Here is a 16230-nt window from a genome sequence, read left to right on the forward strand (position 1 = left end):
TTCTTGTCCCAGTGAGCTGCTAGATGGAATTGAAGGGGGCGGAGGTGGAGTCTCCCTAACTCGGTGAACAGGGCTAACGATGACAGGGTCCCTGTTAGACTCATCCACTGTCTCACCGAGCATCTGTTCCTCTTCAGCATGCTCAGAATGCACTCTAGGGCTTGGTTGATTCTTGGGGCCGACGGAAAAGCCCGAAAAGCTTGACTCCGAATCTCCATTCCCAGGTAAACGATGGATTGGGAAGGAATAAGCTGGGACTTTTCTAAGTTGACCAAAAGACCCAGTTCCTTGGTCAAGTCCAAAGTCCAATTGAGACTCTCCAGACAGCGACGACTTGTGGGGGCTCTTAACAGCCAGTCGTCTAAATAAAGGGAGGCTCTGATGTCCGCCAAGTGGAGGAATTTCGCAAGATTCCTCATCAGTCGCGTAAACACCATAGGTGCCGTGCTTAGGCCAAAACACAGGGCTTGGAATTGGTACACAACCTTTCCAAAAACGAATCTCAGAAAAGGTTGGGAGTCTGGATGAATGGGGACGTGAAAGTAAGCATCTTTCAGATCCAACGAGACCATCCAGTCCTCCTGCCTGACCGCTGCTAGGACCGACTTCGTCGTCTCCATAGTGAACGTCTGCTTGGTGACATAAGCATTGAGCGCACTGACGTCCAGCACCGGTCTCCAACCTCCTGTCTTCTTGGCCACCAGAAAGAGACGGTTGTAGAAGCCCGGGGATTGATGATCCCGGACTATCACCACTGCCTCCTTCTGTAACAGGAGCGACACCTCTTGATGTAACGCTAGCCTCTTGTCCTTTTCCTTGTAGTTGGGAGAGAGGTTGATGGGAGAAGTGGTCAGAGGGGGATTGCGGCAGAATGGTATCTTGTAACCCTCCCTTAGCCACTTGACAGACTGGGCGTCTGCACCTCTTCTTTCCCAAGCTTGCCAGAAGATCTTGAGTCTGGCTCCTACAGCTGTCTGGAGAGGAGGAGAGTCAGTGTTTGCCTTTCGAAGACTTGATACCTTTCTTGGACCTGCCCCTGTGACCGTCTGGGCGGGTACCTCCTCGGCTGGGGGCTCTGCCACGAAAGGGCGGAATAAATCTAGTAGCAGGAGTATCAGCCACTGGGGTGCGGTAAGTTCTAGGAACTGAAGGAGCAATCTTAGCCTTCCGTGCTGAAGAGGCCACAAGATCATGCGTGTCCTCTGAATGAGAGCCGCAGACAATTCCTTGATAAGATCCTCAGGAAACAGGAACTTAGAAAGAGGAGCAAAAAGTAACTGTGACCTTTGGCAAGAGGTGATACCAGTGGAAAGGAAGGAGCAAAGCTGTTCCCTTTTCTTAAGGACTCCCGATACAAACATAGAGGCAAGTTCGTCGGAACCATCGCGAATTGCTTTGTCCATACAGGACATGATCAGCATGGCCGAGTCTTTGTCAGATGGGGCAGTCTTCTTGCTCAAGGCCCCCAGGCACCAATCGAGAAAATTAAAAATTTCAAAGGCGCGAAAGACTCCCTTCAAGAAGTGGTCCAGGTCAGAAAAGGTCCAGCAGACCTTAGAGCGTCTCATAGCCGACCTTCGTGGAGAGTCAACCAAACTTGAGAAGTCAGCCTGGGCAGAGGCAGGGACCCCCAAGCCTGGTTCCTCTCCTGTGGCATACCAGACGCCCGCCTTAGACGTCAGCTTAGGAGGTGGAAACATAAAAGACGTCTTTCCCAGTTGCTGCTTGGACTGCAACCAATCACCTAACATTCTCAAAGCTCTCTTTGAAGATCTAGCGAAGACGAGCTTAGTGTAGGCAGACTTAACAGGTTGCATGCCTAGAGAGAACTCGGATGGAGGAGAGCGAGGGGTAGCAGAAACAAAGTGATCCGGGTAAAGTTCTCTGAACAGAGCCAGAACCTTGCGAAAGTCGATGGAGGGTGGCAATGACTTGGGTTCCTCCACGTCAGATGAAGGATCATCCAGGTGAGCAGCTTCATCCTCAGAAACCTCATCACCTGAGAGTTGAGAAGCGAGAGGTAAAGTTAAAGCGGTCTGCTGAATGGCTGAATCCTGAAGAGCGGGTGCATGCGCACTAGCGGATTCATCCTCAAGTCTCTGTTGAAGAGGATGAGGGCTGGTAATGACAAAGTCCTGAGGCTGGGATGAAGCAGGTTCTGCGGAGGTCTGAGGCGCAAGCGTGGTGAGAGGCGACTGTAGTAAAGCATGAGGCTCATGCTGCAAAGACTGCGGTTCCAGTTGAATGGAAAGAGGCTCATGCTGAGGAGAAAGTGGCAGATGCATGCGTTGAGGTGGCTGACTCATAGCATGAGGTTCCTGCCTCAAGAGTTGCGCTTGCTTCAAGGGTTGAGGTGGCTGCGCAGAGAGAGGCTCTTGTCTCACGAGTTGAGGTTCTTGAGGTGCTTGCCTCGAGAGTTGAGGTTCTCGCCTCGAGGAAAGTGGAGGTGGCTGCTGCGAGAGTTGAGGTGGCTGCCTCAAGGATGGTAGAGGTTGTCGTACCTCAAGAGGTTGCTGCCTCGAGGATGGATGCAAAGCAAGATACTCCTGCCTCAAGGGTAGAGGAGGTTGTAAAGCATAAGGCTCCTGTCCCCATTGTTGAGGAGGTTGCTGCGTGGTAAGAGGCTCCTGCCTCAAAGAAAGTGGAGGTTGCTGCACAGCGCTGGTATCTGGCAACTCCCAACGCGGCAGCTCACGCATGGAGGTAGCTTGAGGAACCTCAACCTCATACGTCTGGCAGATTGTACTGCGCTGAGGAGGAGGAGCGCTCGCAGGAGGAGGTGTATTAACCTTCTCTGCCTGAAACTCCCGCATCAACACCGCAAGCTGCGACTGCATAGTCTGCAGCAAAGCCATCTTAGGATCAACAGAAGTTGAGGTCTGTTGAGGCATAGCTTTAACAGAAGTTGAGGTCTGTTGAGGCAGCACCTTACCTCTCTTAGGAGGCGTGCAGTCACCTGATGACTGCGGCGAGTCCGAGCTAGCCCAATGGCTACACCCTGGCTGTTGGACTCGCGCGGTCTGGACTTTACGCTTAAGAGGTCTTGAGACCTGAGTCCAGCGTTTTCTCCCCGAAAATTCTTCTGCAGACGAGGATATTAAGGGCTCAATCGTCTGAGAGTGGAAGTGACGATCTCTATAAGATACGCCCGCAACCACTGAGGATACTACTGTGCGCCGATCAAGGCCTGCCGAACCCTTTTGCCCTTCGACATTGCTTCTCCCCTGGGCTTGGGAGCTTGCAAGAGGTCCCGGACTGGGAGGACGACTGGCACGCACAGAAGTATCCTCACGCGCAACACTGACACTGACACTAGCACTAGGCACAGCACTGGCACTACCACTTCCCACTGCACTTTTCACTTTAAGTTCCTTGACGTCTGCCAAAAGGAACTTGTGGTCACTCACTACCGACTCCACTTTATCACCTAAAGCCTGAATGGCACGTAAAACATCTGACATATCAGGCTGAGCACTAATAGTAGGTTCGGGGGTAGCCACTACAGGGGGAGGAAAAGGATGAGGATCATGGGGGGAGGAATAAAGTAAAGAGCGAGCCGAACTCCTCCTAACTCTCTCTCTCTCTCTAACTTAGTGGTATACTTGAGGAATCGAATAAAATCAAGTTCCGAAAGTCCGGCACATTCCTCACATCGATCTTCCAACTGACAGGATTTTCCCCTACAGTCGGAACAAACGGTGTGAGGATCAACCGAGGCCTTCGGAAGCCGCCTAATACAAGTCCTACATCGTCTTTGGGGAGGAGCTTGAGAATGGTCGGACATCTTGAATCAGAGAACAGTCAAGGGGGATTCCAAATTAAAGCTAAAGATCGTTAAACCATAAATCAAAATTAATCCAAAAGCTATCTAAGCTAAGGAAAAGCTTCCTGTATAGCGAAAGCTGAAATCTCAGAGCAATACTTCACCAAAACCGTGAACAAAGACTCCAAAATTATAAGCGTATCCATGTAGGTCTTGCCGGAAGCACGACAGAGGAAAAATTGAGGTGGTGTCAACAAGAAGTACTGCAGTACCTGGCCACAGGTGGCGCTGGTGAGTACACCCCCCTCTTGTATAGCGATCGCTGGCGTATCCCGTGCGTAGAATTCTGTCGGGCAACGGAGTTGACAGCTACATGATTATCGGGTAAGATTAATATTGAAAATTACTATGTGTATCCCCTTTCAAGAATTTGATATACTGTAACGTATAAATAGTATAATGACTTATTGACCCAATTTGGCATTCTTAAATTAAGTTTTGTTTTTTTTATTCAGTCTTCCATACATAATTGCCAATTTTCAAATAACCATTTAATTATACAGTTTTCATTGGTTTTGTCAGTTTCAAGGACAATGCTAAAAGATAAATTTTCAGAGCCTCAAGCTGACGCCTCCCAAATATTTTCCAGCTCAACCATCTTGACGTGACAATCTAAAATCATATTACCTTACAAATCAATGTTCTCTTTTTCTTTGTATGCTGATGTACCTGGCTCCTTTTTAACAGGGTTAGCATACAAAACATTAATTTTTTACAAATTTCGCTAATAGCTTCTCATTGATCCATATGAAAAGGAAGCTCTCATGATTATCTAGAACATGTAGCTGTCTTATAAATCAGCAACTTGCTCCCTCCTAGTTTACCTTATTCTCACCTAATACCATCAATTTTACCTTTCTACCTCTTTAGTTTTATTTCATGTTGTAACTGTACAGTTTGCCCACACTTGCACATTTGGACCAAGTAGTAGGTTGGCCAAGGAACCAGCCACTCGTTGGGATACTATCGCTGGAGTTATTTGGTTCTTTAACTGGCTAGATAGTACTACATTATTACCCTCTTTTGTTATGGCTCATTTATCCTTTTCCTACATATACTGTCCACCAAATAGTCTGGCCTATTCTTTACACATACACCTGACAACACTTGGATAACCTAAAATTCTTCTTTACTCAAGGGGTTAACCACTGCACAATAATTCTTCAGAGGCTACTTTCCTCTTGGTAAGGGTAGAAAAGACTCTTTAGCTATGGTAAGCAGCTCTTCTAGGACACTCCAAAATCAAACCATTTTTCTCTAGTCTAGGTAGTACAATAAGGCAACTCTTGCAGTAACTCTTGGGCTTATAGAATCTTTTTTTTTCCATCTAGGGTTGTAACTTGGCTAGTAATAATAATAATAACAATAATAATAATAATAATGATAGCCCTAGGTCATATGGCCAAAATTCCATAAATCCAGAGCTGTTCCCTTTTATTCATGCATTAGCAAGGTGTCTATCATATGGGCCTCTTATCATAGCAATAAAACTTTCTTCTCCTTGGGGACCTTCATCTCCCACTGATATAGGACTTGGTCTAACATCTCTGTATAAAATCATAACTTTTATTATGTAATACGGATTGTATTTATAAATCAGGACAGCACTGGGGCATGGAAGACAATTCAGCATCCAAGTGTAACCAAAGGAAAAACCCTGCTCCTGTGTGATGAAGTGAAAGTTCAAAGAGGCTGGACAAGCTTATTTAACATATAAATTTACACGTTTGTAATTTTAAGTAATTCTATTATTGGCTGATTAGCAATTGAATGATAATACCTTATCCAAAAATAACCTTGTTTAAGGCACCAAATGTTTACCATCAATTACAGACAGCTAGTATAAATGTTAAATTGTGTTCGTTTCTTATTCATATAAGGACTAAGTGAAATTCAGTTGCAGATGATAAAGGATAGTCTGAAACCATTGACTCATATAATATATAGAAACTCCTTTAAACGATTATGTGGCATTATGAAAGTCAACTGTGACTACAGTATTCAATTGCAAAATTTATGGAATGATGCACGTGAAATCATACATATACAGTAGCTTATAATAGGTGGAATAGAATAAACAAATTTATTTTTATGGGAGACCAAGATTTACTTAAGCCAATGCTAGAGTGGTAAGCACTAATAACTTAGCTCCAGCTGATTCTTAAGTTGTCATTAAAGTTCTAATTCTTAACAGTATACTATCAACAAGTCAAAGGTTAGGTTCCAACACTAATAAAATCTCCAACAAAGTCTGGATATCTAAAAAACTGGGTTCCCCCTTTTTTGACCAGTCCCACAAGTTTAAATCGAGATTATACAATTCCAATCTGAAATTCCTGATGCTGTAATTCTAATCTTTATTTTCATGTATTTCTACCCTCTTTCTCATCATATGACCCAGGTTCTGGAAAGTAAAGCTTACATACACTAAGTATAATTAATTCATTAATTTTCATTAAGAATAGTGATACCTCTGGATATGAAAGTTTCTGCTTACGAAAAATTCAGGATACGAAAAGCGATACAAAGATTTTTATGCCCCAGTATACGAAAAAATTTTCAGGATACGAAAAGCTTACGGGATCCCAACATATGACCCAGGTTCTGGAAAGTAAAGCTTACATACACTAAGTGTAATTAATTCATTAATTTTCATTAAGAATAGTGATACCTCTGGATATGAAAGTTTCTGCTTACGAAAAATTCAGGATACGAAAAGCGATACAAAGATTTTTATGCCCCAGTATACGAAAAAATTTTCAGGATACGAAAAGCTTACGGGATCCCAACTCGTCGCTGAGAGTACAGTACCTTTTTTTTGCAGGTATCAACCCTTAATTTAGGTGTACAGGTAACAATACACCTTCACTGATCCAAATGCTTTACATACAGCACTGTAACTTTTATACAGTAGTAAAGAAAATGGACCATTTTCTTAGGGCTTGGAGCGGATAACTAGGCTATAACTACATTATTGAATAATCTCATGGTGGTTTCTGGAATGGATCAGGCTGTTTTTAATGGTTGGGTTAATTATTGAATGATAGAAATGGCTGCATTGCATGTTTATTACTACAGTTTAGCATGTTTATGAAAGAAAAGGTGTCTTTTCGTAAGGCTTGGAACGGATTAGGCTATTTACGTGTAAAACGCGACTCAGGATACAAAAAAATCAGCATACGAAACCGTATCCTGAACGGATTACTTTCGTATGCTGAGGCATCACTGTACTAAAGTTTATTGAAATAGCTAAAACAATAACTTCCCTCCATTTTACTGTGGATGAGTGTTATACTACGTACTGTATGCTGAAGTACCTTGCAGAACAGACTTCTGGGTTTTCCTGCTGCTTAACCTGGAAGGGCTTAAAAGAGTCCAAAATGACGAAGTTGTTGAAGTGCTTTATTAGAAAATATGGAAAAGTTTACAAGATAGAATACTGATCACAAGATAATCATAAAATGTAATTATACAAGGAACCATTCTATAGTTCATGGTTTCGAATAGTCAGATAAAGAATTAATCATACTGCAAAATATAAAGTAAATTTCAAATAATTAGACTTCAGTCACACTTTTATATCATTACTCTACAGAAAAAAAAAATGACTTCAAGGAAAGAACACTTCACGTACACAGAGTATATGACATGATAATACAGTGCTGTACTGCACAAACAATAGAATACTTGAATGATATACAAAGCATCTTTCAATTTAAAGTTTCACCTTTTGTGACTCTTGCCTCGAGGTACTCGATTCTCCGTTCCAGTGTTGTTAGCTTTTCGTTTAGTTGACTAAGCTTAGACCTGCACGACATATCAAAACTGTTAAGAAATTCCGCTATCCTCTTGATATTACTTGTAATAACCTGTAAAGTAAAGGAAATTCTGAAATTTATGTTACTATAAAAATAATTTTTCTATTCAAACCCATTACTCTAACACTTAACAAGCATCACTGCTGTACCCTCACTAGGGGGCAATACCCACGACCTCATAAATATAAAACGAGTAGTTGTCTTGTGAGCGTGGGGATTGCCTGTTCCTCATCTTCCAATTCAAAGGGGTATATTAAGACACTGAGAACCTATCAACCACCACTCTGAGGGAGGAGGGGAGAGGGAATGCTAAAAGAGTACAGTATTGTAATAATTGGTTGGATTACAGTTAGAAAAAGGATGCCCTCTATGATAAATCTTTAAAGCATCGGTTTTCCCTGTAGTCAAAGTTTTCCAGGCCCCTTTGGGTCATGGATATCTTTCATCAACAATGCCTTCACCTTTCTAACCAATACATGTTTTTTAACTGAACTTTTTAACCCTTATGTAACCATACTAAAACCAAAGCCATATGAGCTAGTCCTTTAATTTATTATATACACCTAAAGCTATAGCATTTGGTAAACCCAACCTAAATACAATATGTCACCCACTCCTACTAAAGTCTTAGTGACCAATTATCTTCATAGTCAGTTCTCAAGCTACTGTATTCAGATACTGTAATGCATCATGAAGAAAGAGAAGCTTCTCTAATAAACCATTTTGAATACACGATACAGACAAAATCCTGAGGATATTCTAAGAAGTAGCCACTCCCCCTGATACTGTGGGACTTAACCTTTACCAGTTTTAAGCTCTGGTCTTTTATTGTTCTTGTGGATGTCAATTATTGTTGGGATCCCACACTTGTGAGCGATAAATGACTACTTTCTTGTGCTGGGAAGTTGTAAACATGTCCACTGTTAATTATACTAGTGAAGCTTTGTTTCTATAACAGAGGAGCCCTTACAGGAGAAGGCATCAGTTCATGCATTTAGAGGGCTGAGAAAGAAAAGTAAAAATTCAACCAACATGATCCTTTTTTTTTTAAGCAACAATTTCTAAGGGTCTGTGCCAAATCTGAGGACATGTTTGGGAGAGTGCGATCCGGACACTTCATGAACTTGACATGAAGTACAGTTCATTGACATCCTTGAGAAACCCAATCCTTAATACTCCTGTAAACCCCATCAGGCACCTTGGTGACTAATAAGTCTCAGTACAGAGAGATTAAGAGTGACTCCCATCTAAACACCCCTTGTGGCAAGTACGGGGCTTGCCACTATTGTGTTACTTGCTGCGACTGCTTTTGAAAGTGGTTGAAGCTGTCTTTGGCTAAGGAAAGTAATGTCATCGTAGGTAAGGTACATCTTAGGCCCTAAACATGAGGCTACGTAAGGAGGCAAGTCGGGCAGTAAGCCCAATTTAGGCAATGATAAGACTAGTATTATGAATATTTCTTAACCCTACATTGACATCCTCCATAGAAGATAAAGTGAATACTTTAACAGTCTTGTCCTGAATAAAGTATGTGATTGAAAGAAAAAACAAGACAATCTGATCATTAGAGTCCTGAAGGGTGCTTGGCAGAAAAATACTCTGACCTAAAGGGTCTTGTCCTTACTCCCTTTGTTAGGCAAATGCATTGACAATACATTGATGTATTGTCTTCTTTACTAAATTCTAATAATTTCTACTGTATATCATGCTGCTTGGTCATTTCCTCCTTAAAATCACAGAACATTGCCACTAAGGACACATTTATCTCTTGGAGGCTAAACTATTTCCTGTTCCAAATCCATTCACACTATTCCGTCCATACTACCACAGAAGATAGGCCTATTCGGAATATTCGCACTGGAGGAGCTATTCCTAAATCTCTTCCAACTCTTAAATTCACAATCCTGACTTCATACTTCCACACAATAAAGATAGACTTTCCTCTTCTGCCCAGTACTATCCCTACAATCAACACTCCTATTCTCTAAGGAATGCTCTTCTCTACAAACAATGCACTTAGAATGGGGATAGGAAATTATCTTGTAAAGTTTTATAATCTGGCAAAAGCAAAACTACATCCTAACAAATTTGGAAAAGACACAAGAACACACATGCCTATTGGTCACTCACAACCTGTCAGATGTGGAAGAGAAGCAGAGAATTGCCACTCTCACAGAGCAGCTACATGTTTAAGTGGCAGCCAAGCTCGTGTGCAGAGCACTATACAGTTATTACACCAATGTGGAAAGCTGAAGGAATATTCAATCTATATTTAAGGGTTGCGGCTTTAGCCACCTGTCATGGGGACAGCAATGAACTTTTAAGATTTACTTAAATAATATCATAAAAAGTTCCCAAAAATGTTTCACAGTCATGAACAATAATATACAACAGTATTTATTGTTGACATGGCATATTATCAAACTTAAAGTACTAAATATATGGCACTAAGCTGTATCAAAGTACTGTATTCTAATAGTGCCTTTTATACTCTGAAACCTATAATGTGGAAATTCAAGCTTAAAATAAATCATATCTCCACCTTCCTATTAGTGTTTAAATTCGTGAGCATTGAGCCATATAAGATCTTTATAGTGTACTGTATTCTCTTTCATCTGACAGCTCCTGTAAATCAACTGATGCTGAGTACTTATTCTTATGAAAGGACATTAGATTATGAAGAAATGGTATGATATATTAAAAAAAAAAGCAGATGATAGGGTACATATCAACTAAAGTCTTTACCTCTAAGTATCAACACACACAAAACATAATTCAATATGCAATGTCAACAGCAAAACTATGCAGTACGGAGCACAGTATCTAGAAAGTAATGTTTCACCTGAAACCTAACATGAATAAAATGCTCTTCATATTTTCTGTAAAATTAAAAAGTGTCACCCTTATAAAACCTATAAAAATCCAAACTAGAAAAGCACTCTGAGTGCAGACCTACACCACAGCAGCATATTTTTTGAAACATGCTCAACTTGCTCAACTTTTCAGGAATCAATTTGAACCGTAGGCATATTTGAAGTTTGTGTGACAACCATGTGCAATGGATAATGTTAGGGTTCATTCAATTGACTTTTTGCTCGACCTTAACCTTGACCTTTGACCTAAGGCGTTCATAATTCAATCTCTTCCATGTCTTAATATAACAATTCATTCCTGAAAGTTTCACTACTCTATGAGTAAAATTGTGGCAAACAAACAGACAAACACAGCGAAAACATAATCTACTACAAATTTTGCTGGCGGAAGTAAACTTCTCAAATATCTTACCTCAATATATTCTCTGTTCACCCAGTCTTTACTAATTTGCTGAGTGATGACTTGATTCCGTGCCGACATGGCTGCTTTGCGATTTGTGCGAGCTGGTTCCAACTGCAAAAAGAAAATTGCAACTCTTATTGCTATTGTAGCGTACTAAAACTTATCTCACTGAAATTTCCATCAATTCCAGAATGTATTTCATATCTGACAAGGAGATTTTCAAGAGAATGTACAGCTTAGTTATTTATCCTTTATTTAGTAGTATTAACCCTTTTACCACCAGGCTCTTTGGAAATTTCCAACCCTTAACCCCCAAGGGGTTATTTTTTTCCCCAACACATTTTGCAGTATATTTTTTTTAAATTGCTCTAAAAGCCTTAATTTTTGTCATAGAGAGGTCAGGTTGGTCTCATTCTCTTGGAAAATGCCTGAATTTAAAAAAAAAAAAATTATAAAAAATATGAATTTTTTTTTTTTAAAGCATTGTTTCGCAAGGACGTACCGGTACGTCCATGGGGGTAAAGGGATGGTTTTTGTGAAACGTACCAGTACGTCCTTTGGGGGCAAAAGGGTTAAGAAATTGGCATTCTCTGAAATGTATGATAGCCTGATTATTATAAAAACAGTAAAAGATCTGTAAATGTAAAGCAATTTAAACAAAAACCTGCAATAATGTACAGTATTGTCATGCCTATAACCATACATTGTATCAAATGTAAAAAGTCACTGAAATTCTTATTTATGCGACCTTTTACATTTACAACAAATTTTAAATTGCAGCTATACCTGTACAGTATAAAGTAGTCCTGTCTTCTATAACAACATTACCCAATCATGCTTACCACATGACTTTTAGACAACCCATAAGCATAGCGAAAGATTTATAAATTATCTCAACATTAGGTATGATAATAAATACATTCCAACATGATTTGGTCTGTCTGATTTAGTTCACAGAATTTGAACCACATGACCTGATATTAAGGCCGGGGAGACCATTCAACACAAAACAGCACGTAGGGAGAAACATTGCACTTGCATTATTTAGTAAATGTTAAGAGGTTGGAGAGCAACATGAAAGAAAGTAGGTTGAAAGAGGGATAAATTAAAAGAATAAAAATTGTGCAACTAGGGATAAAAATGGCTCTCTGTAGATCTCTTAGTACTATGCAGTGCACTGACGGCACTACCCTCGGAATTTAGTTAGTTCGAGGCAAAATTTGGCAACACCATAGAATGTTCTACTGACACCCATAATTTGATAAAGGCCACTTCGGAGAACCCTGCAAATTTTCCCCTCTATATTCTTCTCATTTATAAATATAATCTGCTCAGTCTAGCTAATAAGAATTGTCTCAATCTAAAGTCTTATAAAGTATTTCACCGATGATTATAATGAGCCACTACCAAATGGACCATTGTTTTAAATTTTGATGGTCTGCATGCCTACTTGAGAGCTTAGAATTTTAAAGTCAACTATCAAATTTTAACAAGCTAAGATATCTGAAAACATACAGTACTTTGACCCTAAATCCATCAAAATAAGAGGGACCCTATTCAAGAAACTTCATCTATCAATCAACATCGTCAATGCCATAATCAAATCTGCTGTAGAGTCATATTGTTTGGTTGAATTTTGATGCTAAGTTTCACTGAATTCTGATTTCAAGGTACACTGAAAATTTAAAGCAAAATCAGCTAAGCCTAAGCTAGCCTAGTAACCTATGGAAGTAAATTTTGACAAAGAAAAAACTTGTAGACCATGTTAGAAAATGGTACGGGTCAGTAAATTGATGGTAGGCTACAGTATCTATTTATGTGATATATATATATATATATATATATATATATATATATATATATATATATATATATATATATATATATATATATATATATATATATATATATATATATATATATATATATATATTCTAACCTTTTACTGCCAATAGATATAACTCTCTCCTAGTGACATTCTTTCATGCAACTTTTCCCGAAATTGCTACATTGTCATGTAAAAATATAATTTAATTTCTAATCTTCAACTAATAAGAGAACCCAAAATCTATGTGCGAGGGTATAGGGGAGAAGAGTCACAGGAAGGGCCAAGTGCCCTCGGTAGGTACATACACGGCTATATAGGTCGGGTTAAGTGGGGTGCTCAAAACTTTAATATACCAGCGACCTTGGTCAACATAGAAAGCTGGGATTGGCAGTAATACTGTATCATTTTATCAAGTTAATAATGACGCTGCATCCAGGTTAGGTTACAATAGGTGGGCGTGGTCAGGTTGTGGGTGTGGTTAGGTTAGGTTATAGCCCTAGCATTAACTTTTTAATTTTCCAGAGCATTATAAAACACTAATTTTCCACTTAAGATCCCACATCATTTTTTAAATTTAAAATCTACGAAAACACAATTTTTCGATAAAAAATGGTTAGCTTTGTTACGGTCACACTCGAGTTACGTAGATATCTCTCTAATATACGGAACCAAGACCTGATCTAAAGCTAGTTTAGCAAATAAACTAGTAGGAAAAAAAACACCAATTTGAAGCTATAATCAATAGCTAACGAAAATTATAAAGCCTGATACCACCCAATATAAAGTTACCACTGTGTCTGAGTAGTTCCAGGTCTCCATTTGTTGCTCTTGTTATATGATGTTACTAAAATTAAATTCCAGTACCTTACAAAGTATCAATATCAAAGTTCCTCTGTAATTAGCAGCCTTCAAAGCAAAATTAAAAAGATCGTCATTGATGAAGTATAATGAGAGCTAATCTTCACTTCCGATTCACTGATATTGTTTACAAGAGTTAAAGTTGCGTTCTATTTGTCAACTACGTTTATGTTTCAGCATTAACACAAACGTTTAAGTAGAAGTGTTATTTCAAACCAAATGTACGTAATAATAAACATGCTTTTCATAAAAATATATTTGACATATTAAGAATAAATATAAATAGATTAATATTTATAAATTATCAACATAAAACATAAATATTTCGCTGATATTATATACTACGTTTATGTTTCAGCACTAACACAAACGTTTAAGTAGAAGTGTTATTTCAAACCAAATATACGTAATAATAAACATGCTTTTCATACAAATCTATTTGACATATTAAGAATAAATATAAATAGATTAATATTTATATATTATTCACATAAAACATAAATATTTCGCTGACATTATATACTACGTTTATGTTTCAGCATTAACACAAACGTTTAAGTAGAAATGTTATTTCAAACCAAATGTACGTAATAATAAACATGCTTTTCATACAAATCTATTTGACATATTAAGAATAAATATAAATAGATTAATATTTATATACTGTCCACATAAAACATAAATATTTCGCTGACATTATATACTACGTTTATGTTTCAGCACTAACACAAACGTTTAAGTAGAAACGTTATTTCAAACCAAATATACGTAATAATAAACATGCTTTTCATACAAATCTATTTGACATATTAAGAATAAATATAAATAGATTAATATTTATAAATTATCAACATAAAACATAAATATTTCGCTGATATTATATACTACGTTTATGTTTCAGCACTAACACAAACGTTTAAGTAGAAGTGTTATTTCAAACCAAATATACGTAATAATAAACATGCTTTTCATACAAATCTATTTGACATATTAAGAATAAATATAAATAGATTAATATTTATAAATTATCAACATAAAACATAAATATTTCGCTGATATTATATACTACGTTTATGTTTCAGCACTAACACAAACGTTTAAGTAGAAGTGTTATTTCAAACCAAATATACGTAATAATAAACATGCTTTTCATAAAAATCTATTTGAAATATTAAGAATAAATATAAATAGATTAATATTTATATATTATTCACATAAAACATAAATATTTCGCTGACATTATATACTACGTTTATGTTTCAGCACTAACACAAACGTTTAAGTAGAAGTGTTATTTCAAACCAAATATACGTAATAATAAACATGCTTTTCAAACAAATCTATTTAACATATTAAGAATAAATATAAATAGATTAATATTTATATACTGTCCACATAAAACATAAATATTTCGCTGACATTATATACTACGTTTATGTTTCAGCACTAACACAAACGTTTAAGTAGAAATGTTATTTCAAACCAAATATACGTAATAATAAAAATGGTTTTCATAAAAATCTATTTGACATATTAAGAATAAATATAAATAGATTAATATTTATAAATTATCAACATAAAACATAAATATTTCGCTGATATTATATACTACGTTTATGTTTCAGCACTAACACAAACGTTTAAGTAGAAGTGTTATTTCAAACCAAATATACGTAATAATAAACATGCTTTTCATACAAATCTATTTGACATATTAAGAATAAATATAAATAGATTAATATTTATAAATTATCAACATAAAACATAAATATTTCGCTGATATTATATACTACGTTTATGTTTCAGCACTAACACAAACGTTTAAGTAGAAGTGTTATTTCAAACCAAATATACGTAATAATAAACATGCTTTTCATACAAATCTATTTGACATATTAAGAATAAATATAAATAGATTAATATTTATAAATTATCAACATAAAACATAAATATTTCGCTGATATTATATACTACGTTTATGTTTCAGCACTAACACAAACGTTTAAGTAGAAGTGTTATTTCAAACCAAATATACGTAATAATAAACATGCTTTTCATACAAATCTATTTGACATATTAAGAATAAATATAAATAGATTAATATTTATATATTATTCACATAAAACATAAATATTTCGCTGACATTATATACTACGTTTATGTTTCAGCACTAACACAAACGTTTAAGTAGAAATGTTATTTCAAACCAAATATACGTAATAATAAAAATGGTTTTCATAAAAATATATTTGACATATTAAGAATAAATATAAATAGATTAATATTTATAAATTATCAACATAAAACATAAATATTTCGCTGATATTATATACTACGTTTATGTTTCAGCACTAACACAAACGTTTAAGTAGAAGTGTTATTTCAAACCAAATATACGTAATAATAAACATGCTTTTCATACAAATCTATTTGACATATTAAGAATAAATATAAATAGATTAATATTTATAAATTATCAACATAAAACATAAATATTTCGCTGATATTATATACTACGTTTATGTTTCAGCACTAACACAAACGTTTAAGTAGAAGTGTTATTTCAAACCAAATATACGTAATAATAAACATGCTTTTCATACAAATCTATTTGACATATTAAGAAT

General features: G+C 37.0%; 1 protein-coding gene across 1 annotated transcript; it reads right to left on the minus strand.

Moving 5' to 3' along the window:
• Positions 1-7208: 7208 nt before the first annotated feature.
• LOC137643470 (probable protein BRICK1-B) lies at positions 7209-13736 on the minus strand. The gene is made up of 3 exons (XM_068376245.1): positions 13535-13736; positions 10927-11028; positions 7209-7692 (listed from the first exon to the last, which is right to left on the minus strand). The coding sequence occupies exons 1-3, from the start codon at positions 13562-13564 to the stop codon at positions 7534-7536; spliced, it is 291 nt and encodes a 96-aa protein (XP_068232346.1). The 5' UTR covers positions 13565-13736; the 3' UTR covers positions 7209-7533.
• Between the last annotated feature and the right edge of the window lie 2494 nt (positions 13737-16230).

This window comes from Palaemon carinicauda, chromosome 7 (assembly GCF_036898095.1).
Source record: "Palaemon carinicauda isolate YSFRI2023 chromosome 7, ASM3689809v2, whole genome shotgun sequence".
In the NCBI taxonomy this organism is placed as follows: domain Eukaryota; kingdom Metazoa; phylum Arthropoda; class Malacostraca; order Decapoda; family Palaemonidae; genus Palaemon; species Palaemon carinicauda.

Coding starts and splice junctions, on each gene's coding strand:
- LOC137643470 (XM_068376245.1), bottom strand. CDS start 13,564: ATGGAGACCTGGAACTACTCAGACACAGTG. Junction 11,029..13,534: donor GGAACTACTCAGACACAGTG/GTAACTTTATAT, acceptor TTCTTTTTGCAG/TTGGAACCAGCTCGCACAAA. Junction 7,693..10,926: donor TGAACAGAGAATATATTGAG/GTAAGATATTTG, acceptor TTTACTTTACAG/GTTATTACAAGTAATATCAA.